Here is a 23,120-nt window from a genome sequence, read left to right on the forward strand (position 1 = left end):
AAGTCTGAATCTCACGAAATGTCTCATGCAGGTAGAAGACATATTGTTAGACTTGGATTCCAAAGATGGGGTCCCTACATCCCTGCAAACCAGAGTTACAGGGGTCCAAAATTGGTAAAATCACCCATAGGATTTCATTGCCTCCCTATTTCACTTTCCAAAATCTCACATCTTTTCAAAGGGCAATGGCTCAGCAGTACCAAATTTTCTAGCATTGTAGGGACCCTTAGGGGGATCATGACTGGTGAGTTTTGCCACTGCTGAGCCATTGCCCTTTGAAATGGTGTGAGATTTTGGAACGGTAAATAGGAGGCCCAATGAAATCCTATGGGGGATTTTACCAATTTTGGACCCCTGTAACTCTGGTTTGCAGAGATGTAGGGACCCCATCTTTGGAATCCAAGTCTAACAATATGTCTTCTACCTGCATGAGACATTTCGTGAGATTCAGACGTTGCTAACGGCCATGGCTGAGATTTATGTACGCCACCATCACTACCATTGAAATAGCCCAAATAAACAGGTTTTTGTGACCCTAGGCTATGACCTCTTTGGCCTAGGGGCCCGAAACTCACCAGTCATGTTCCCCCTAAGGGTCCCTACAATGCTAGAAAATTTGGTACTGCTGAGCCATTGCCCTTTGAAAAGATGTGAGATTTTGGAAAGTGAAATAGGGAGGCAATGAAATCCTATGGGGGATTTTACCAATTTTGGACCCCTGTAACTCTGGTTTGCAGAGATGTAGGGACCCCATCTTTGGAATCCAAGTCTAACAATATGTCTTCTACCTGCATGAGACATTTCGTGAGATTCAGACTTTGCTAACGGCCATTGCTGAGATTTATGTACGCCACCATCACTACCATTGAAATAGCCCAAATAAACAGGTTTTTGTGACCCTAGGCTATGACCTCTTTGGCCTAGGGGCCCGAAACTCACCAGTCATGTTCCCCCTAAGGGTCCCTACAATGCTAGAAAATTTGGTACTGCTGAGTAATTGCCCTTTGAAAAGATGTGAGATTTTGGAACTGTAAATAGGAGGCTTAATGAAAGCCTATGAAGGATTTTACCAAATTTGGAGCCCTGTAACTCTGGTTTGCAGAGATGTAGGGAACCCATCTTTGGAGCCCAAGTCTAACAATATGTCTTCTACCTGCATGAGACATTTCGTGAGATTCAGACGTTGCTAACGGCCATTGCTGCGATTTATGTACGTCAGACTCGCCACCATTGAAATTGCCCAAATAAACAGGTTTTGTGACCCTAGGCTATGACCTCTTCGGCCTAGGACTGCATTGAACGCGACCCACGCATTGTGCGCATTCTGGACAACACCAATTACTGGGTTTATACCCTTCTGGATCCACGGTACAAACACAATGTTCCAAAACTGCTTGAAGAAAGAGCCAGACAGGTCAAAATGGAAGAATACCAGCAGGCCCTTGTGGAGACTTTAGAGAGGAGATTGACATCCTCCCCCTCCTCTAGCCAGTTGTACGCCGACAGACTGACTTCCGCAAACCCAGGACGACCAGGAGGGCAGCAAACAACACAAGCCGCAGCTAGTGCCCAAAAGGGAATGGTATCGGCAGTGTCCTTGGAGTGGGAAAATTTTCTGACACCCATGCAGCAGCACACAGAACAGCAAGCGTGCAGATCCACCTCCAACACCGATCGCGTGGAGAAGATGGTCAAGGACTACATGTCAGATGGCGTAGCTGTGTTGAACAATCCATCTGCACCCTTCAACTATTGGGTATAGAAGCTAGACACCTGGCACAAACTGGCAATGTACGCAATAGAGGTGCTGGCTTGCCCGGCAGCCAGCGTTATGTCGGAACGCTGTTTCAGTGCTGCCGGAGGCATCGTCACAGATCGGCGGCGTATCCGCCTCTCCACAGAAAATGCAGACCGTCTGACTCAAATTAAAATGAATCAATCCTGGATTGGAAACGACTACGCAACACTCCCGGACCCCAACCAAGTAACATGAACAATAAACATCTGTGATGGGTTAGCGTTTCCGGTCCCTGTTTATTGAACCTCTCATCTGTATTACATTTATGACTGCATGGCGACAAAATGCAAATTGCTATCCGCACGCTTCTTGTCCTCATGCAAGGCCTGGGTTGTTGTGTCTCAAAGCGTGGCCTTCTCCTCCTGCGCCACCCTCCTCCTGTTCCATCACGTGTGCTGCTGCTGGGTTAGCGTTACCGGTCCCTTTTCCTGGAACCTCTTATATGTATTACATTTATGACTGCATGCCGACAAAAAGCATGTTACCTGTGCAAAGAAAACAGACATTTCCCGCATTTAAAAGACAGTTTTCCCTTTGAAACTTTAAAATCGATTTTCTCAAAAACTATAAGCTCTTTTTGCTAAAAAAATTTTTCCTCTTGTACCCACTCCCAAGGTGCACATACCCTGTAAATTTGGGGTATGTAGCATGTAAGGAGGCTTTACAAAGCACAAAAGTTCGGGTCCCCATTGACTTCCATTATGTTCGGAGTTCGGGTCGAACACCCGAACATCGCGGCCATGTTCGGCCTGTTCGGCCCGAACCCGAACATCTAGATGTTCGCCCAACACTACCTATAATGAAGACACCTATACCTAGCTAACCTATACTGGCAGCACCTATACCTAGCTAACCAATACTGGCGGAACCTATACCTAGCTAACCTATACTGGCTGCACCTATAGCTAGCTAACCAATACTGGCGGCACCTATACCTAGCTAACCAATACTGGCAGAACCTATACCTAGCTAACCTATACTGGCGGCACCTATACCTAGCTAACCAATACTGGCGGCACCTATACCTAGCTAACCTATACTGGGCGCACCTATAGCTAGCTATTTATACTAGGCGCACCTACAGTTGGTTACCTATACTGGGGATACCTATGCCAGCTACCTATACTGGGCCCACCCATACTTGACTACCTATACTAGGGGCGTACTTTGGGTTCGCAAGTCCATGAGGTGGGGTGGGGGGTCGCAATGTTTGCACCCTTGCCCTGGGTGCAATTTAGCCTAGAAACTGCCCTGCCAGGGGGAGTGGTTAGAATAGGGTTATGTTTTGCTGTGAATAATATTGGCGTAATATCGGTATCTATTATCAATATTTTACTATCGTCATTAGCACTGTAAGAGGAGAGTATCAGTAAATTTACTGATATTCTACTATCGCCTATTTCTCAAATTTTGGGGCGCCCTTTTTCCATATATATATATATATATATATATACTGTATATGCATTAAATCTAAGAAATATATATATATATATATATATATGTGGGCAGCACGGTGGCGTAGTGGTTAGCTCTCTCGCCTTGCAGCGCTGGGTCCCTGGTTTGAATCCCAGCCAGGGCACTATCTGCAAAGAGTTTGTATGTTCTCTCCGTGTCTGCATGGGTTTACTCCGGGCACTCCGGTTTCCTCCCACATTCCAAAAACATACAGATAAGTGAATTGGCTCCCTCTAAAATTGGCCCTAGACTACAGTACTTACACTTCATAATATAGACATATGGCAATAGTAGGGATTAGATTGTGAGCTCCTTTGAGGGACAGTTAGTGACAAGATATATATATATACACTGTACAGCGCTGCGTAATATGTCGGCGCTATATAAATACTAAAAATAATTTAAAAAAAAAAATAATAATAATAATAATATATATATATATAAATATATTGTTATTCCTCTTTACTGGATCAGCCAATCATGGCTACTAGGGATGGTCAATAAAATGCAAATAATTTTGAACTGTTGTAGGACTATACAAATTTTGTATGCAAATTTATGTAGCTTGAAAATGGACCAATCACATTTTACCTCAGCAGGATTTGATTGGTTCATTTTCAAGCTGCATAAATCTGCACACAAAATTTGCATAATGCTGCATCAACTACAAAATATTTCCATCTCATTGACCATCCCTAATAGCAACCTTACTTTGTTTTGGATCAATTGTTATGCCCAGTGTGGCAATGCTTAGCTGCTAAGGAGCCATGGGTCCCAGTGCCCCCTCAAGCACTCTATACATTGATAGGGAGCTCCAAATCCTGCCAAGGACAGCCATAGTGTCAGAGAGGTGTAAGCAGAGGGAGGGGGACTGTTTATTAATGATTACCACTTTTGAAAAGCACATATAACGGTGATTGGCACCAATGAAGAGCTAATACAGCAGATAAAGGAAAAACTCTGTTGGGCCCCTCTTGTACAGGGGACCCAATGCAGTCACAACCTCTGCATTCTCTATTGTTACGCCACATATTAAGCCTGCTATTGGCAAAATGGTCCACTCAGCACTTACCTTCTTTTGCTTTAGGTCAACTTTGTTAATGACCTGCAGCAGTGGAAATCCTTTGGAAACTTTACCAATCCAGCACATCTGCACTAAAGATGGATGCTAATGGATGACAAAAGTTTTCACTCTTTTTCTGGACCATATCTGACCATAGTCAGACTCTCAGGACACTCATATTTGTTTATGACCTCCAGCCCAGGCCACATTTTTTTGTAACAGGTAGTACAGTGGAATCTTGCACTACAGTGGAATATAGTATTCCCAGTGTATACCAACCAAAATATTCCTGCCTCTCCTTAGCTAGCTGCAGCCCCTGAGCCTCCAGACTTCCAATCATGGCCTCTCCCAGCTGGGCATTCTGCCAGGTCCTGTGAGAGAGAGGAATACAAGTATGCATTAGTACAACAAGAGCATTGTCCGAGATATTCCCTACCCGCCTGGATAACACAGGCTCTAGTCACAGAGTACAATGGCTAAGTACTGATAATACTGTAGAGTGGCATATTTCTTCATTCTCTTTTTATTTGTGTAAATTGTAGATTATTTCTTAAAGTGTATTAGCAGGGATTCCAGCAAATACGAGGATCATGAGGCTGGTTTCACACTGAAACCCCCGATGGACCGCATTGCACCATCAAAAACAGGCCTTCAGGGAACACCGCCGGCCAAGCAGGGAGTGACGCGCACGTGATGCATGCTTGCTGTCACTTCCTGCTTAGGGTATCTGAAAGTGCATGGAAGCATATTGTTAGAAAACGCTTCCACACATGCGAGCCGTGACATCGCGTCTGTGTTTTTTTAAAGATCTACGTGTCGCCATAGACTTCCGGTCCGTCGAAGCACGCCGCAGAATACGCGCGTTAACGTAGCTCTGGCCCTGCGTCGGGGATGCAGGAAAAACGCCACTTCCTCTGATTTCTCCTGCTCTACACAGTGGTATGTCTTGGAAAGCCAGATTGGATATTCTGAATCACTAATTTACTATACATACAGTGCTTGGAGGGGACAATGTCAAATTAGCATTGAGGCCCATGGTCACTGCATGTCAACCCTAATATGTACAGTACAAGCTGCAGTCTGTGCTGGCCTCTGCATGAGTATTCTGCCTCAAACTGGTCTCTACAGAGTTGACCCTCTCTTTTCACTAACAATTATCTCTTATTATCTCTCTGACATTTTCATTTCCTTATAAACCATGCCAGTTTCCTGGCTGTCATGGTGAGTCTTTGGCTTTAGTTATTTCTGAGTAACACAGCTGCTACAAGCATGAAGCCAGTGGAGTCACACCAGTCAAAGCATCTAATCTGCATGCTCATTCTGGGACAGTGACTTAGGGAAGGAACACACTAGGCAGAATCGCATATGCGTTTTCCACTATGTGCTATGGAAACTGCATATGCGATTCTGCCTAGTGTGTCCTTACCTATATAGTATTAGAGGCAGAATATCAGCACAGAAGTCAGGCAGCTGGTATTCTTATTACTAAATAAAGATGGCAGCCTTCCTCTCACTTCAGGTTCCTTTGAAGTGCTGACATCATCTGTAATCCTTGGGGAATGGGGTACTACTGCTTCATATCTGCATTATCAACAGAAGCAGTGTGTAGAGTTGTATGTTGGAGGCAGACTTAGTGATAGAAAGATATTGCATTATTGATCAGAATGTCATTTTAAGTTATTTTAAGCCCACTTATTAAAGTACATTACTTAAGTGATCTTTCTGGGCAGCTTCAGTCTAAAAGTGTACATCCAGGCCCAGCGAAATAGGATGTTATTGTTTTCCAAGCTGCCAGACTGAAATGCACCATCCAATCAGGAGTCAGGAGATGGCAGCACAGAGTGTGGTGCTGCTGAAAAGAAGTGAAGAGACCCAATGCAGCACTAGAGCTGGTAAATACTAATCTGCTCCCTGCACTCAGAAAGGCGTATCTAAGGAAAACAGCGCCTATGGAAAACATTGAAATCCGCCCCCAGGGAGGGGAATGGGGTTGGGGCGCCCCCAGGCCCAGATTTACATCACAGGAGCCTATAGGCACAGATGTCCTGGCCCCCTAGACTTCTCCCTCCATGAGCCTACAAACCCCAGTTGAACCGTACCACAAGTGTGCTGGCTGGCCCAGCTGTCACTTCTCCCTTACTTCCCTTGCCCGTCATGGATAGCTACAGGTGCCCCTTAGTATTAGGTAGTCAGTGTTACTCTCCGTATTAAGTAGCTAGTGGGGCCCCCGATTGAAGGGATGATCTGGTCAGTAGAATGCCAAGAGCAGGGTGAGTAACCTCTCATTTACGTTCTGCTCTGTGCTCTGCATAGGTAAGGAGGGAGGCACTAGGGGAGGGGAGTGAGCCGCCTTTCCATCATCAGGCGCCTATAGGCACGTGTCTACAATGCCTTATGGTAAATCCGGCCCTGGGCGCCCTTCCAAATATTTTAGTGTGTAGTCTCGGTTGAATCAGTTGTGCCCAAGTTCAAGTGAAGCATGGCCTATAACAATGGAATATCCCAATAGGTCAGCCTGTGCATATCCCCCAAAGAATAGTTAGGCAACTTGTCCCCCCAAAAGATTTAACCAGGCATCAGAATGTCCCCCAGATAAAAACTAGAATCTGTATGGAGAACACCAAGGATGCTACAGAGCAACGCACCCTGTAAGAGGCGCCCAAGGCAAATGCCATACCCGCACCTTGTAGATACGCCTCTGCAGAAGGGGCAGCAGGAGCAGGCTCACAGTTGCTTGTTTGCATACATTACATCACATGCCACTGCAAATGTTGTTTGTGGTTTAGTTATATATACAGGGGCGGGTGTGGTAGGGGCGTGGTTAGAGGCGTGTCAGGGGCATGTTTTAAAGTGTCCCTCTTTCTCATCTCAAAATGTTGGGCAGTATGCTTGAAGTGAACTGAGGCATAACTGACCAACACTAATGAGGCAGTCACATACCAGAGATTAGGATTTATGAGTGTTCCTTTGATGCAAAGTACACTGAAGATGTTACTCTGGTGATATACTGTAGAACAAATGACTATAAAAATATATTGAAATTTAAAGTTCGTTATTTTTTAATGGTTAATGATGCAGTGTGTGATAATGTTGATCAGCCAGAATTGACATGAATCCTGTTATGGATAGAAGAATCTGGTCAACACTAAGAGCAGTCTTCTCCTGTACTGAAGAAAATACTAATGATATATTACATATTTAATTCTATGAGGTAGACAAAGATTTGTTCTAAGAGGTGCACTTAGCGAGTGCAATGAGGTTTAGACCAATATAATATATTTATGTAATTCAGTCATGCCGAGATTACCAGAGATTACCAGTTGTTCATTCCATGAAAATCACTGACTGAATATGCTAGAAATGTATACTGCAAATTATGTTGATCAATCTTCATCCAAAATCGATCGCATTGGTTGACCACACCAGATGGAAGATATAGCTTCTCTGTGGCGGGGGGGGGGGGGGGGGGGGCAGGGTAGCAGCGTTCGATTTAGATACAATGGGGGGGGACATATAGTTGGGGAGCCCAGCAAACATTGCACGGTTCCACAGATTTTCACAGATTGTACAATGTGTGGAAGGATTCCATATCTCTCAGATCAGATTTGATCTGAGAGGGATCGATCTGATGGTTGAATCTGGTGGGCATCTATTACAGTATGGCTATTGGTACTTCCACTCCAACATATGTGTAAGTACCTGGGAACTTATCTTTTGGTGGTTGGAGATAAAGTATGATCTAACTGCCTTCAGGACACTTTATTTACTGGTGGCAGTAGAGGGGGGAGCGGCAAGCAGATACTGGCCTCAATTCACTAAGATCATGCTGATGATAATAAGGCAAGAGAACACCACCACACATCGATCTTGCCTTATTAAGGTGTAGAGATAAGTTTTCACAGTGAGAGAGTTATCTTATCACTTCAGTCCTTAAGTTAAGTACTTTGTAGTTATTTTCAGATGCATTTAATTAACAGCCTGTCTTTAACTTTAGAATTCTGTAGTTATTTTAAGGATTGAAACATTAATTTTAGAGATCTCTCCTTAGCTTAAAGACAAGAGTTAAGTTTAGGTTTGCCTGAGGTAAAATGTTTCCTGAATACTACATGCCTTATAACCAAGGAATTTTTCCCTTTTGGGGCTAATTGGACCATGCCTTGTAAGGGTTTTTCGCCTTCCTCTGGATCAACAGGGATATGTGAGGGAGCAGGCTGGAGTTGTACTTTGTACTGGTTGAACTCGATGGACGTATGTCTTTTTTCAACCATAATAACTATGTAACTATGTAACTATATAACCGTGGTAATAACACTAGAAACAGCTCAGAAACGTTATTAAAGACATGAGATAAGTTTAGTTATTTGAGGCCACTGGCAATGATGTCTTATAAAGTAGGGATCAATAGTGATAATGCAAAGTTGTAAAGCTTTCCCGATCAATTCTCCCCTAACAAGGCTCTGCCAGCAGTTTTACGAAAGTTCTAAACCTGGTAACACTGATATACAGGTAAGTACTCAAACAAAGCTTGCCTTGGGGAACCTCAACTCTGCTCAGCTTAGAATAAAACTCTTCTGTAAGTGTTGAGAATAGAAAATTGATTGAATTTAAAAGATATAAATGAAAAGAGAAATTGTATGGGGTATCAGGCACGGCAATTAAGCTGCGATGAAATTTGGGCAACGGTATGCCGCTAATGTTATTTACCAGCTAAAATGAGAATGCTGGTGCATACGGTTAAATTTGGGTGCAGCGCATCAGTTATGGGTGCACTCCCATTAAAATATCGGCATTGAGGGGAAATTTAGGCCCTCGCAGTGCCCGATAACTAGCGAGCGCTAACCCACACTAGGTAAGACTGGGGAGGGTCTTAAGGGTTAGGTGTAGGGAGGTTCTTAACATTTAGGCATGAGGGGGAAATCTTAAAGGAATACTTAAGCGAAAAATAAAAATTATTTTAACTTACCTGGGGCTTCTTCCTGCCCCCTGGACTCGTGCCCACAATGTCCTCCTGGTCCCCCCTCCCACTCTCCGGCCAGCTGCGGTGTCCCCCGCAAAGCTGGTGGGTCGGTGAGAGACGGAAGCAAATGTGCATGCATGTCCCACCCTGATCACGCTCCCGCCACCAGGAGCATTTTTCACATGTAAAACAAAATCGATACTGTGCATTTGCAAAATGCTCCCGGTGGCGGGAGCATGATCAGTGTGCACACAGCTCGGGGCCGTGCATGCGATGTAGCCGCTGACTCTCAGCGACCGGCCAGCTTTGCGGGGGTCGCCCCAGCTGGTCGAAGGTTACCAGGAGAACATCATCGGCACAGTACGAGTCCAGGGGCTGGAAGAAGTCCCAGGTAAGTTAGAATAATTGTTATTTTAAAGTATTCCTTTAAGGGTTAGGTGTATGTGGGGAGGTGGTCTCAAGGGTTAGGTGGGGGGGGGGGGGGGTGTCTTAAGGGTTAGGTTTGCTGGAGGGGATCTTAAGGGTTAGGCATCGGGGGGGGGGGGGGGTCTTAAGGGTTAGGCATGGGGGGGGGGGTTAAGGTTAGTGTTAGGTGTTAATAGGGAGGGTTCTGTGTGAGAATAAGTTAGGCTAGGACATGGTAAAATGACCGATATTCTACTATAGTGGATAATAGAGAATTAGTAAAATTACCAATATTCTATTGCCATTAATTTGCGCCCATTTTTACATACAGTGCTTGAATCATAAGTACCCTAAAAGCTTAGTAGAGCTTGTCCTTGTAGAGCGTTCCATTACTGCCTTTGTGTGTTACAAATTCTAGTTTGGTTCATACAGAAAGCAGAAAGAGTGTAGCACTTACACTTTGCCAGATTCATGCAGCATTTCCAGCCACTGGCTCTGCTCAGTGTCAGACTCTGCAGCCAGCAAGATGTTCCCCTGCAGGATAGAATGAGAGAGCTGCAGTCCCAATGAGACAATGTAATGACAACAAGCTGTCCCAGTACAAGCACATGAATCACTCTCATCTGGGCTCAGAATTTACACGCAATGGCATTGCTTTCATTATGGAGATTACTGCCTGCATACACATCGCTGGCTGGACATTGCGTATTTCCATACAAGATGACAAAATGAAATCTTTTCTGGAAAATGATGACATGTGAAAGACTGAATCTGATTGTCAGACTGACCACACAAAAGGAGATTTTTAGAAGTCATTGGAAACATCATATATTTACAAAGTACAGTATGGTGAATGGTTTTTCTAGGATACAAACCTGATGAGTCTATAAAGTGTACAAACCCAGAGGTGTGCAAAACAGGCGGGGTCCTGAGTGCTCACAATGCCCGGGACCAGGCTCTGCAAGGTACACCGCAAGGGGGGCAGGAGTATTGCAGACAGCCCCTGGGACCTGGCAGGAACACGTGGATTTTCAAAGATTTTATGCATTGATTTTTAAATTAATTGAAAACGCTGTGTGCAGTGTATGGAGGCATACGAGAAGATAGATCCTCTCTCTGACTCTCTGATCAGATAATGATCGGAGAGGGATTAATCTGCTGGCCATATTGACCAGTGTATGGCCACCTTTTGTTTGCTGACCGGCTTCTGCAGACTATTTATAAGGCAGGTGCTGCTTGGAAGTGAGCTCTTACCTATTTTGTGTTTTGCATGCTTGTGGGGGAGGTTTTGCAGGTAATCTCCCTAGTGGTAAGAACAGTGGCTTAGCTAAGGAGCTATAGGTCCCAGCGCAAGTTTTACATTGGGCCTCCCCAAGCACTTTATGCATAACAATTGATACGGTGCACCAAAACCTACCAAGGACAACCACGGTGTCAGAGGTGCAAGAAGGGAATAGTGAACAGTTTGTTAATGCTACTCAAAGCATCTATAGAAGTGATTATTATCAGCATAGCTAATACTGTGGTTGAGGGAGCCTTAGTGATCTCTATGGCCCAAGGGCCAGGTGCAGTTGCAACCTTTGCACCCCCTATTGCTACGCTACTGGGTGGGAGTGTTAGTGGACGGTCCCTTCAGATGGTGAGAACAGTATTGGGGGCTGTCTGCGCTGCTCCTGCCCCCCTTGAGGTGTAGCTTGCACACTCGGGCAGTGTGAGCACCCAGGACCCTGCTTGTTTTGCACACTTCTGTGTTTGTATATTTTTAAAATCCCACAGGTAAGTTGGCTTCCAAGTCACATATTATTGGTAGGGCTACATCATTTAGTATTGCAGTTTGAATGCATGTACTGTGCCTTTAGTTTGCTGACCGGCATCTGCAGACTATTTCTAAGGCAGGTGCTGCTTGGAAGTGAACTCTTAACTATTTTGAGTCCATAAAATGGTTAATCGTATCTCCATTGGAGATTATTTTGTTTTATAGGACTAGGATAGTTGCTTCCCTTGATGAACCGTTCATAATGGCAGTTAATGCACAGTTAATGAAGTGTTCTGTCTACACCTTGGCAGTTAACTGGAGGCACAGTGTGGTGCTGTTGGACAACTGGCCCATGCATTGTTCAGGCTGCAGCTCGGTCTCAGCCCCCATAAACAGGGCAGTTTCTGGGTATAGTCTGTCCAGGGACACAATACTGCACACTCTGTATTAATTAAATTCTGTTTCATGCAGTGTACAATGCACAGAACAGTCAATTCCAATGACCCCAAAAGGTGTGTGTGTGGCTGTGACTAACACCTCTGACAGCAGAGAAAAGGAAGGAAGTTCAGTGCTTTACCATTACTTTGTATGGGAGCTGAATAAGCATAAAGACCAGCAGTGGATAAAACACTTTAATTTTAAACCTAGATTACACTTGAAGTGAGAGGGCTATTGAGGCTGTCAAATTTACCTCCTTTTAAACAATGAAAATTGCCTGGCTGTGCTGCTGATTCTGCCTCTAATGCTGGGCATACATGACTCGATTTTGCCACTTGATTCTCCTGCTCGATCGATTCCCCGCTTGATTCCGCAGCCGATTCTCTTAACTTCCGCTCGTTTTTCTTATCATTTCCATTGTGTTCAATGCGGAATCGAGCGGCGAAACGATCAGGCATGAGATTGGACGTGTCGGAAATTATCTATCGCGCCATCTAAATGGCTCTTAAACGAACTGTGTATTCCCATCATAATACTTAGACCCCGAACAAGTACTGTATACAGATCAGATGTTCTGTCTGAAGTCTGACTGGATTAGCCGCATTCGTATTTCAGATGTGCGATTCAGACACTACTGATGCCAGAAAGATCAGCAGATTTCCAGGCAACTGGTATTGTTTAAAATGAAATAAATATGGCAGCCTCCATATCCCTCTCACTTCAGATATCCGTTATTACCAAAATAACAATAAACTAATGGTACTAACCTATTCTAAACTTGATCAATGGAAATTGAACATGCAGTATAATGGTGGCCATACACAGTTCAACTTCAAAACAATCAATTAACATGACTCATTTGAAGTCCAGTACTACAGCCAAGCAACCAGAGCTATTTTGATTGGATTGGACAGCAAAAAAAATGTATGCCTGTAACAACAAAGTATAAATACATCTCTCTGCATATCACACCTATATATTGTGATTAGTTTGCTTTAAACAATGCCTTGCTGTTTACTGCACATACTGCACAGTGGCAACCCCTAGTATGACCAGTTCCTGCATCAAGCAGGCATTTGTCTGGGGAGTGATTGTAAGTAGAGCAGAAGAGGACAAGATCACAGAGCTTTATCGCGGATCTCCTCCTATGCCTCCAACTCCCAGATGGAGCCTGGTACACATTCTGGCTGCGGACAACAGGCAATTTTATTGACTAATTATATCATTTCACAATGTGAGTCAGATTGTGATAAGGAGGGGGAGTGGGGGATAGCCAATGATGTAATAGCTACATGTAAATCCTCTGGACACCTCAGAGCTGACAGTGAGTTCGGTTTACACGGCCGGCTGCCAACGTCTTGTTTTGCCGTAGCTAAACGCTTCTTGGTAACCAAGCAGAAAAGCGCTTGGCAATGTTTCCCGTCAGTTCATCATCGTGCCAGGTTTTGAGCCCCTGAAACCACGAATGCAACCGATGCTAGAAGCTACATGCAGCATCTCGGAAAATTCTACCAACCGTGGCGCTTGCGCAATCAACAGAAGTTGAGGGTATACGCACTGAGATGCCCAGCAGGGAGTATGTCACTGAGCAGGGGCGGGCCTATGCAGATGACCCTGTTGCTGCACCATGTCGCAGAGTCATATGAGTAGGATTTGTGCCATGCAGTGATGCAGTGGCAGGCTTCCCTGCCGCACGATCACTGCACCGCCACGGTATAAAATCGGCTTACCTCCTGGGAGAAAACACAGAAGAAAAGTGAATTGAATAGGGACCATAAAGTCTTAAAACAGAACAAAATGACCCAGGGCAGAGTTGACTGAAAACATTTTTTTTAGGGTTACGGGCAAACCTGGGTTAATACCTACATGGAAGTCTTCATGGGAAATCTTAATGGCGTACGGCATGCCAGGTTCCTCTTTTGCTTCCACCTGGCAGCCACTAAGAGGTATCACTCCCTGAGAAATGAAAAGACAACTTCAAATGTTGGAAGTAAGAAAATCTTGTAACAAAAGTGTGTGTTTGTTTGTAAGTGTGTCTGTGTGTGTTTTTTCTGTGTGTGTGTCTGTGTTTTTCTGATCATTTTTCCGATCGATTTCCATTCACTTCTATGAGAAATCAATCAGAAAAACTAAAGAAAATCAGATAAGACCTATCGGAAATTATCTATCGAACCATCTATCTGCCAAATAATCTCATGGTGTATTCCCAGCATTACGTACAACTTTCCAGTCAAACCAGCAAGAGGAGACCTAAACAAATATGATCCCATTCCTTAAAAGTGTACCCGAGATCAAATTTACTAAAGCATCTGGGGCTTCCTTCAGCCCCCTTTAGGCCTTTGGCTCCCTTGCCGTCCTCCGGGGCTGCACCGATCTGGCCAGCAGCACAGCCACGTGGGCGCCCCCATTGCGCTCCCATCACCTGGATTGTTCTGTGCCTGAGCAGGTGCAGAACACTTCTGGCAGAAGGACCATGATGGGGGCACATGCACAATACTGTGGGACTGGTGGCGACTTGAGTAAGAGACCAGTGAACGATTGGAGTGGCCTGGGTGGCAAGGGAGCAAATGGCCTAAAGAGGGTTGAAGGAAGCCCCAGGTAAGTATAACTGCTTTAGTAAATTTGATCTCAGGTTTCCTTTAAAAGAATACCGAAGAGACATGTGACATGATGAGATAGACATGTGTACAGTGGCAAGCATACAAATAACTAGTTTTTGTTCCTTTTTTTTCTTTTTCTGCCCGAAAGAGTTAACATTCAGTTCTGCAAGTAACAGCTTCTCTCCAGTGGGGACCTAGTTATAACCCTCGCAGAGACAGCTTCTGAGACCAGGGAAGGGATAAAAAAAGCCATTAGTTCATAGATTTTATCTCTAGCACACTTCAAAGATTTATCTCTGGCACACTTAAAAAACGGAAAAAGTAAATTTAAACATAAAATAAAACTGTGGGATATCTAAAAAAAATGTTTTTTTTAAAAAAAACAAAACATTTTTAGGAGTAGGAGGATAGATACAACTGTTTATCTCATCAATGTATTTGTTTATTCTCATGTCAGTATTAACCTGATAATGATGGACAATAGCTGCATTTATTCCTACTTGAGCCAAACACATGAACAGGTGTTGCTGAAAGGAAATTCTAGACAATTCAAATACTAGTTTAAAGTACTTCCTCACAAAACATCAAACTGCACATTAACCTGAAAACTCATCATACGGGTTCTGTGAGGTCAGTCATAAAACGGCAGGCACTAGAAGGCTGTAGTCATCACAATCTATGACTAAATCTTATACCGGGTGACATATAAAAATGATTATAGGTAGGAGGTTGTAGAGTTGCTGAGATACACAAGGGTGATGATAGATTAAACTCACCTTAGGGTGTATATTAAAATATCTGTTGCTTTCAAAGTTCCTTTTTTCATTCTCTGAATAGTAAAGCAAAAAACTGTCCTTTATCATAAAGAACCTGCAAACAGGAGGAAAATGTCCATTACATTTTGCCACATACTACAAATGCGTTGGCTAATTGTTATCATCATAATAGATACCGGTAATGGATTAGAGGAAAGCAGCATTACTATGCCATGTACTGATTTCACGACTTACTCTTACCTCCTGGACCATTTAGTGGACTGTCTTCCGAAGGGTCTTTTCCAAAGCACCCCTTGCAGCTGCACCTTGGTTCTGATGTCCAGGTTATCAGTATCTGTTGGTTCCATGGATGGAGAGGGAGAAACAGAGCTGGATTTAGAATTGAACATCTTAATGCAGGCGTGGTCCTCACTGATGCTTGTGCAGGACAGTCAGATATTATGGCCTGACAGAGAGGGGGGAGAGGAAATCGGGAGGGAGGAAGAGTAAAGTCAAGGGCATGAGAAGGGACGAGAAGAAAATGTGCAGATGAAGGAAAAGAGATATAAAATAATCTGAGGAAGGTAAAAGCAAATTACTGGCCCGATCAGTGCAGCATGGACAGAGGCAAATAATTTGAATGAACTGGAAGGATGGGAGCTGGGATATAGGAGAGAGATGGGAATGTTCCACATTCAATCAATAGCTGCTCTGCTGAGTCAATACATGCCTCAGTAAATGAAAGTTCATGGCCATCTCTGATCATTTGTCTAATGACACAAAAAGGCTGGAAAGAGCTATCAGATGGGAGGGGGGATGGCTGAGCTCTCCCATCTCTGAAGCACTGTGTACGCTATTTGCAAGTTACCTTTGTATTGCTGTCCAGACAAGCACATCTTCATCAGTCCTGGTCCAGCTTCCTAATGGGGAAGATGTGAGAACAATTTCTGTCTGGTCAACCACAGATAACATCTAAATATTTGTGCAAAACCAGACAAGGATTAAGATGAAAGGGGGCCTAGACAAGATAGCAGATTTTGCCCACCGCTGATGGTGACCTGGCTTTTTTGGTAAGATTTGGTGGGGACTAGCATCCACTAGGCCCCTAGACTTTCTCCAGGCCCTAGACAATTGCCTAGGATTGCCTTGTGGATGATCCGACTCTGTACAAAACACATACTGTTTACCTTACTGACTGTGTATAGTTTGTAACACATGACAGCCGCTGGCCTGGACTCATTTTGCTGTGCTAGTACTGGCTTCTAGGCCAGAGTATGCTGTAATGGTAAAAACCTCTGGCCTGGCTTGTGAGGTTGGTGCTGCATTCAAACCATGCTACACTTGGTTGGTACTGACCTCTAGCCTGGTTCTGCTGGCTGGCACTTGTGTGTCCTGGATTTGCTAGAATGGTGTCAGTCTTTGCTGTGCTGCAGGTACTGACTAGTCTAGATTTGCTGGTCTTGCCTATGGATAGCTTTGCTGAATTCATGCTGGTCTGTGGTCTGACCAGTGGCTTAGCTACAGAGTCATGGTCCCCAGTTAAAATTTTACATTGGATTCACCCCTAGTATTGTATGCATAATTATCACACAGCCCCTGTGTGAGAGATGTGCTGCTATTGAAAGTACATATATAGGTGATACAGTGGGTTGCAAAAGTATTCGGCCCCCTTGAAGTTTCCCACATTTTGTCACATTACTGCCACAAACATGAATCAATTTTATTGGAATTCCACGTGAAAGACCAATACAAAGTGGTGTACATGTGAGAAGTGGAACGAAAATCATACATGATTCCAAACATTTTTTTACAAATAAACAACTGCAAAGTGGGGTGTGCGTAATTATTCGGCCCCCTGAGTCAATACTTTGTAGAACCACCTTTTGCTGCAATCACAGCTGCCAGTCTTTTAGGGCATGTCTCTACCAGCTTTGCACATCTAGAGACTGAAATCCTTGCCCATTCTTTGCAAAACAGCTCCAGCTCAGTCAGATTAGATGGACAGCGTTTGTAAACAGCTGTTTTCACATCTTGCCACAGATTCTCAATTGGATTTAGATCTGGACTTTGACTGGGCCATTCTAACACATAGATATGTTTTGTTTTAAACCATTCCATTGTTGTCCTGACTTTATGTTTAGGGTCATTGTCCTGCTGGAAGGTGAACCTCTGCCCCAGTCTCAAGTCTTTTGCAGTCTCCAAGAGGTTTTCTTCCAAGTTTTCCCTATATTTGGCTCCATCCATCTTCCCATCAACTCTGACCAGCTTCCCTGTCCCTGCTGAAAAGATGCACCCCCCGAGCATGATGCTGCCACCACCATATTTGACAGTGGGGATGGTGTGTTCAGAGTGATGTGCAGTGTTAGTTTTCTGCCACACATAGCGTTTTGCATTTTGGCCCAAAAATTCCATTTTGGTCTCATCTGACCAGAGCACTTTCTTCCACATGGTTGCTGTGTCCCCCACATGGCTTGTGGCAAACTGAAAACGGCACTTCTTATGCTTTCTGTTAACAATGCCTTTCTTCTTGCCACTCTTCCATAAAGGCCAACTTTGTGCAGTGCATGACTAATAGTTGTCCTATGGACAGAGTCTCCCACCTGAGCTGTAGATCTCTGCAGCTAGTCCAGAGTCACCATGGGCCTCTTGACTGCATTTCTGATCAGCGCTCTCCTTGTTCGGCCTGTGAGTTTAGGTGGATGGCCTTGTCTTGGTAGGTTTACAGTTGTGCCATACTCCTTCCATTTCTGAATGATCGCTTGAACAGTGTTCCTTGGGATGTTCAAGGCTTTGGAAATCTTTTTGTAGCCTAAGCCTGCTTTAAACTTCTCAATAACTTGATCCCTGACCTGTCTTGGACCTGTCTTGTTTGTTCTTTGGACTTCACAGTGTTGTTGCTCCCAATATTCTCTTAGACAACCTCTGAGGCCCTCACAGAGCAGCTGTATTTGTACTGACATTAGATTACACACAGGTGCACTCTATTTAGTCATTAGCACTCATCAGGCAATGTCTATAGGCAACTGACTGCACTCAGATCAAAGGGGGCCGAATAATTATGCACACACCACTTTGCAGTTATTTATTTGTAAAAAATGTTTAGAATCATGTATGATTTTCGTTCCACTTCTCATGTGTACACCACTTTGTGTTGGTCTTTCATGTGGAATTCCAATAAAATTGATTCCTGTTTGTGGCAGTAATATGACAAAATGTGGAAAACTTCAAGGGGGCCGAATACTTTTGCAACCCACTGTAATTACCACAAGGAACCAATAAAGAGCTAATACAATGACTGGAAGATGGCCCATGTGGGCTCTTGAAGACTAGGGCCCTGGTGCTCTGCATCATGTGTTGCTAGTTGCTATGCCCCTGTTTCTGACTCTGCTGGTCTCATGCTCGTCTATGGACTAACTTTGCTCAGCTGGTGCTCCTCTAAGTTTGCTGTTCTGATGCAAGCCTATGGTTTGACTTTGCTGGGTTGGTGCTCCTCTGATTTGACTTGGTCAATGTTGGTCTATGATCTGATTTTGTCGGGCTAGTGCTACCCGGATTTTGCTAAGTTGGTTTATGATTGGACTTTGCTGGGCTGGTGCTCCCCTGACCTGGCTGGACTGGTGCTGGACTATGGTCAGACTTTGCTCAGCTGGTGCTCCTCTGAGTTGGCTGTTCTGGTGCTGCTCTATGGTCTGACTTTGCTGGGGTGTTGCTCCCCTGATTTAGCTTGGTTGATGTTGGTCTATGGTCGGATTTTGTTGGGCTACGGCTACCCTGATTTTGCTAAGGTGGTTTTTGATCTGACTTTGTACTTCCCTGATTTGGTTGGGCTGGTCTATGGTCTGACTTGGCTGGGCTGGTCTATGATCTGACTTGGCTGGGCTGGTGTTGGGCTATTGACTGACTTTTCTGTGCTGGTGCTGGTCTATGGTCTGACTTGGCTGGGCTGGTCTATGGTCTGACTTGGCTGGGCTGGTGTTGGGCTATTGACTGACTTTTCTGTGCTGGGGCTGTGCTCCTCTGATTGGGCTGTTCTGGTGCTGGTCTATAGCCTGAATTTGCTCAGCTAGTGCTCCTCTGATCTTGCTAAGGTGGTTTATAATCTGACTTTTCTGGGTTGATACTCCCCTGACTTGACTTGGCTGGTTTATGGTCGTACTTTTCTGGGCTAGTGCTGGTCTATGGACTGACTTTTCTGGGCTAGTGCTGGTCTATAGTCTGACTTGGCTGGGCTGATGCTGGTCTATGGACTGACTTGGCTGGGCTGGTGCTGGTCTATGGACTGACTTTTCTGGGCTGATGCTGGTCTACAGTCTGCTAACAATTTTGAGTTAATACAAATGCTATGTTAATTATTCTCTGCCAATGTGTGCAGTTTCACATTGGATCAATCAACATCTTAGGTACTATATTTGATTGGTCTTAGTCCAAGCTGCATGGATTTGCATCAGTTTTACGTAAAATGTACATAGACACATATTGTTATCTCCTTGGTCATCTGTGGTTTCAGAGTTAAAGATACAGGGGAACGGCTAGTGTATAGGTATTATACATCTAACCAATTACTGCACTAGTAATAAGAGAAACAAAGAAAGCTGGATGGAGAGATGACAAGGAAGGCTCTATGGAATCCAGGGCCATCCCTCTACATATTGTAGGTAAGTATCTAAACTTAAGCAAGTTTCCTCGCTGTTATCAAGGCATAGTGACACGTTGTTAAATTGGTGTGTCAGCAATGTGGTGTGGTGAAATCTGCCGGCATAACACAATGCGTGCAGTGCAGGACCGCATAACATGCATGTTAACAGTTGCAGTGAAGTATACTTTGTATGTACTACACATATAACAAGCAATGCATCTTCCTATTTTTATGGAATACACCCCATAATGTGTCATTGTGAACGAAGCCTAACAATTAGCCTTCCGTTTCACCTTGCAGCCAGCTATGCATTTCCTAAACTATCTGTAAACAGAAAGTGCACTCTTTGCAACCATAGCAACAGTGCTTTTGTTGGGACAGACGCTGCCAGAAAATCCCAACTTCCTGCACAAATAAATGACTATGCAGATTAGGAGCCCTAGTTTCACTCTTTGCACACCTGTACCATCTTAGTAATCTAAGTACGGTAAGCGGCATAGTGTGACACACCCATTTAGCAGCTCCTGCTAGGAACACTGGCTGCGTTTTGAGTTTTCGTGAAATAATGTTTGCTACAAATCCTTGAAATGTATCAGACCTGAAGGTGTCAGGAAAGCTGTTGATGCTATTGAAATCAGTAGTAATACATTATACCTAAGGGCATTATTTGTTGCAAAACAAAGTGGAATTTTCCCTTTAATTCCTGCTTCTCAGGTTACTGCAGAACTTCATCTCATACCAGATGTACAACATGATTTTTCCAGGTCTGACAGGTAGAACAAGCCCCAATCTTAACTAAACAAAGGTACTTCATTACTCACCCTGTTACTTCTGAAAGAATCCCAGGAGCTTTGTGTTAATATGCACCTCACACTACAATCTGTTCAGTCCAAAAGCAGTGATTGTCTGCAGATTGCCAATCAGATTTCACCATACTGGTTATGAGATCATTGAAAGGTGAAATCTTATGAAACGCTTTGGGTAACTGCGTTATCCCTTGGCCTTACTGATTAAGTCTGAGGGATGGATCACATTTGGGTCTGTGGTAACCCCACAAGCCTTTTTCCAAACTAAATGCACATTGGTATGCATTTTAAAGCAACATGGACAGCCATACTATCCCAGAAAAAAAAACCCACATATATACTGTAAGTAGATAAATACTTGTTCTACTTGCATAACATACAGCATGTATTGTACGATCCATGTTTGATTTCAGTGAATTTTATATAGTAAATAAAGAGAAAACTGTTCCAGGCTTTTTCCATTTGTATTGCTTCTAACTGAAGCCAATCATGAATCATGATGTAATTTCCTCCTTTACTTTTTTCTTCTGCCTGAAATGGTGTATGCATTGCCAGCCCTCCTCCCCAATGAGCTCTGTAGAAACTGCACTGTCATATCTTACTTGCTTTGTATACACGGGAACACAGCTTAGATCAGTGATGGCGAATCTTTTGGGGACCGATTGCCCAAACTGCAGCCCAAAAGTCGCTTGTCTATCGCTAAGTGCCCTTACAACAGTTAATAACAGATTGAGCGACAGATTACCCACCTCCTCTCCAGGACAGTTAATGGCAGATTGGGCAACAGATTATGGTATGACAACTCCATTGGCTGCTGTGGGGTGGGTGAGTGGGATGGCAACTCCATGGGGTGCTGTGGGGTGGGTGAGTGGGATGGCAACTCCATGGGCTGCTGTGGGGTGGGTGAGTGCAATGTGGGTGGGCTACTGTGGGGTGGGTGAGAGGGTGACTCCCTGGGCTCCTGTGGGATGGGTGGGACAGTAACTCCATGGTCTGCTGTGGGGTGGGTGGCAGGGTGGCTAGATGGGCTGCTGTGGGGTGGGTGGGAGGAAGGCTGCATGGGCTGCTATGGGATGGATGGGAGGGTGGCTACATAGGCTGCTGTGGGGTGGGTGGGCTACTGTGGGATGGGTGAGAGGATAGCTACATGGGCTGCTGTTGGGTGGGTGGAAGAGTGGCTCCATGGGCTGCGGTGTGGTTGGTGGGCTGGCGGCTCCATGGGTTGCTGTGTGGTCGATGGGCTGGCGGCTCCATGGACTGTTGTGTGGTGGGTGAGGGGTTGGGAGCGTGGCTCCATGGACTGCTGTGGGGTGGGTGGGTTATGTGGCCTCCATTGGCTGCTGTGGGGTGGAAAAATTCACAACAGGGGCCCCCCTGCTGTCACCATGCTCCTCCATAGTGCTGCCGCTGCGGAAGAAACAGCTTCACACTCACTTACCCTGAATCAGGAAGTAGTGTGATCGGCAATGCAAAGGAGACAGCGTGGACCAGGAGCTCTAGCGTCTGATAGAGCTCGGAGCCAGGCAAAGTGAGTCTGAAGCTGTTTCTTCAGCAGGGGTATCACAATGGGGGAGCACGGTGACAGGAGGGGGGCCCCAAGAAGGAAAACAGTCGGCACCCCCTCCGACACTGCTCCCTGTCGGGGTGCCCCACCCCTCACAGCAAACATTCAGGGCACTCCATGCCCTGACAACTGGGGCACCATGGATGAAGCCTCCCGCTCCAACCCCTCCAGACATGCAGCATCGGTCGTGGTGATGGGATACAGCAGGCGTGCCCACAGAGACGGCTCTGCGTGCTGCCTCAGGCATGTGTGCCATAGGTACGCCACTGCTGGCTAAGATTGTATTTTAGCTTCTGTAGAGGGGTGAGGTGTATTTCCCTTCTCAGCCTCCTGTCACACTGAACTGCCCTCAGCCAGTTAGTGAGGAGCAGGAAGGTATGAGGCAAGATAACAAGCTTCTCTATACCCGGCAATGTACAAGAATAGAGCCAGGCTGACTGAAATAAGATACATTGCAGCAGACACATTTATGATTATATTGGAATGCTTGCAATGCAAGGTCAGGATGTAGACTACATAATAAACACAGAGCAGTGGGTAAATGGAAATTGATTTTATGACTTACAATCCTGCTTTAACACAAAAGCATGCACTGTGTGGAAAAATAGGGCAGGTTGTATCTGTCTCTGAACGCTATGCAGAAACATGGATGGTTCCTTTAAATGCAGTGGCCACATACAAAATCCTTACCTTTCTGGAGGTCCCGAATCATTACCTTTTCAGGCTCCTGAAGAGATTAGGGGTAAATTTATGGGCCTACTACAGGCTATAAACACTGAAATATGCTTTTTATATTTTTTTAAGGAATACTTGTCTATGTAGTCTTCAGGGCTTTGTGGATCAACCGGGGAAAGAAAAAAAATCTGGAAAATAGGTATTTAAATAAT

General features: G+C 44.7%; 1 protein-coding gene across 7 annotated transcripts in view; it reads right to left on the reverse strand.

Annotated features, from left to right (window-relative positions):
- The window catches only part of PLEKHD1 (pleckstrin homology and coiled-coil domain containing D1), a 664,905-nt gene that overhangs the window by 53,919 nt on the left and 587,866 nt on the right, over positions 1-23,120 (reverse strand). For 4 of the 7 annotated variants that reach the window (XM_068253843.1, XM_068253844.1, XM_068253847.1 and 1 more), the window contains 5 exons: positions 15,489-15,582; positions 15,249-15,342; positions 13,739-13,828; positions 10,136-10,212; positions 4,596-4,687 (listed from right to left, as the gene is read on the reverse strand). In XM_068253843.1, coding sequence (XP_068109944.1) covers positions 4,596-4,687; positions 10,136-10,212; positions 13,739-13,828; positions 15,249-15,342; positions 15,489-15,582 — 447 coding nt within the window. Of the gene's footprint in view, positions 1-4,595; positions 4,688-10,135; positions 10,213-13,738; positions 13,829-15,248; positions 15,343-15,488; positions 15,885-16,095; positions 16,148-23,120 lie in introns of those variants that run through there. The other 3 variants (XM_068253845.1, XM_068253848.1, XM_068253846.1) reach the window with 3 other exon arrangements.

The sequence above is a fragment of the Hyperolius riggenbachi genome, chromosome 9 (assembly GCF_040937935.1).
Source record: "Hyperolius riggenbachi isolate aHypRig1 chromosome 9, aHypRig1.pri, whole genome shotgun sequence".
NCBI lineage: Eukaryota > Metazoa > Chordata > Amphibia > Anura > Hyperoliidae > Hyperolius > Hyperolius riggenbachi.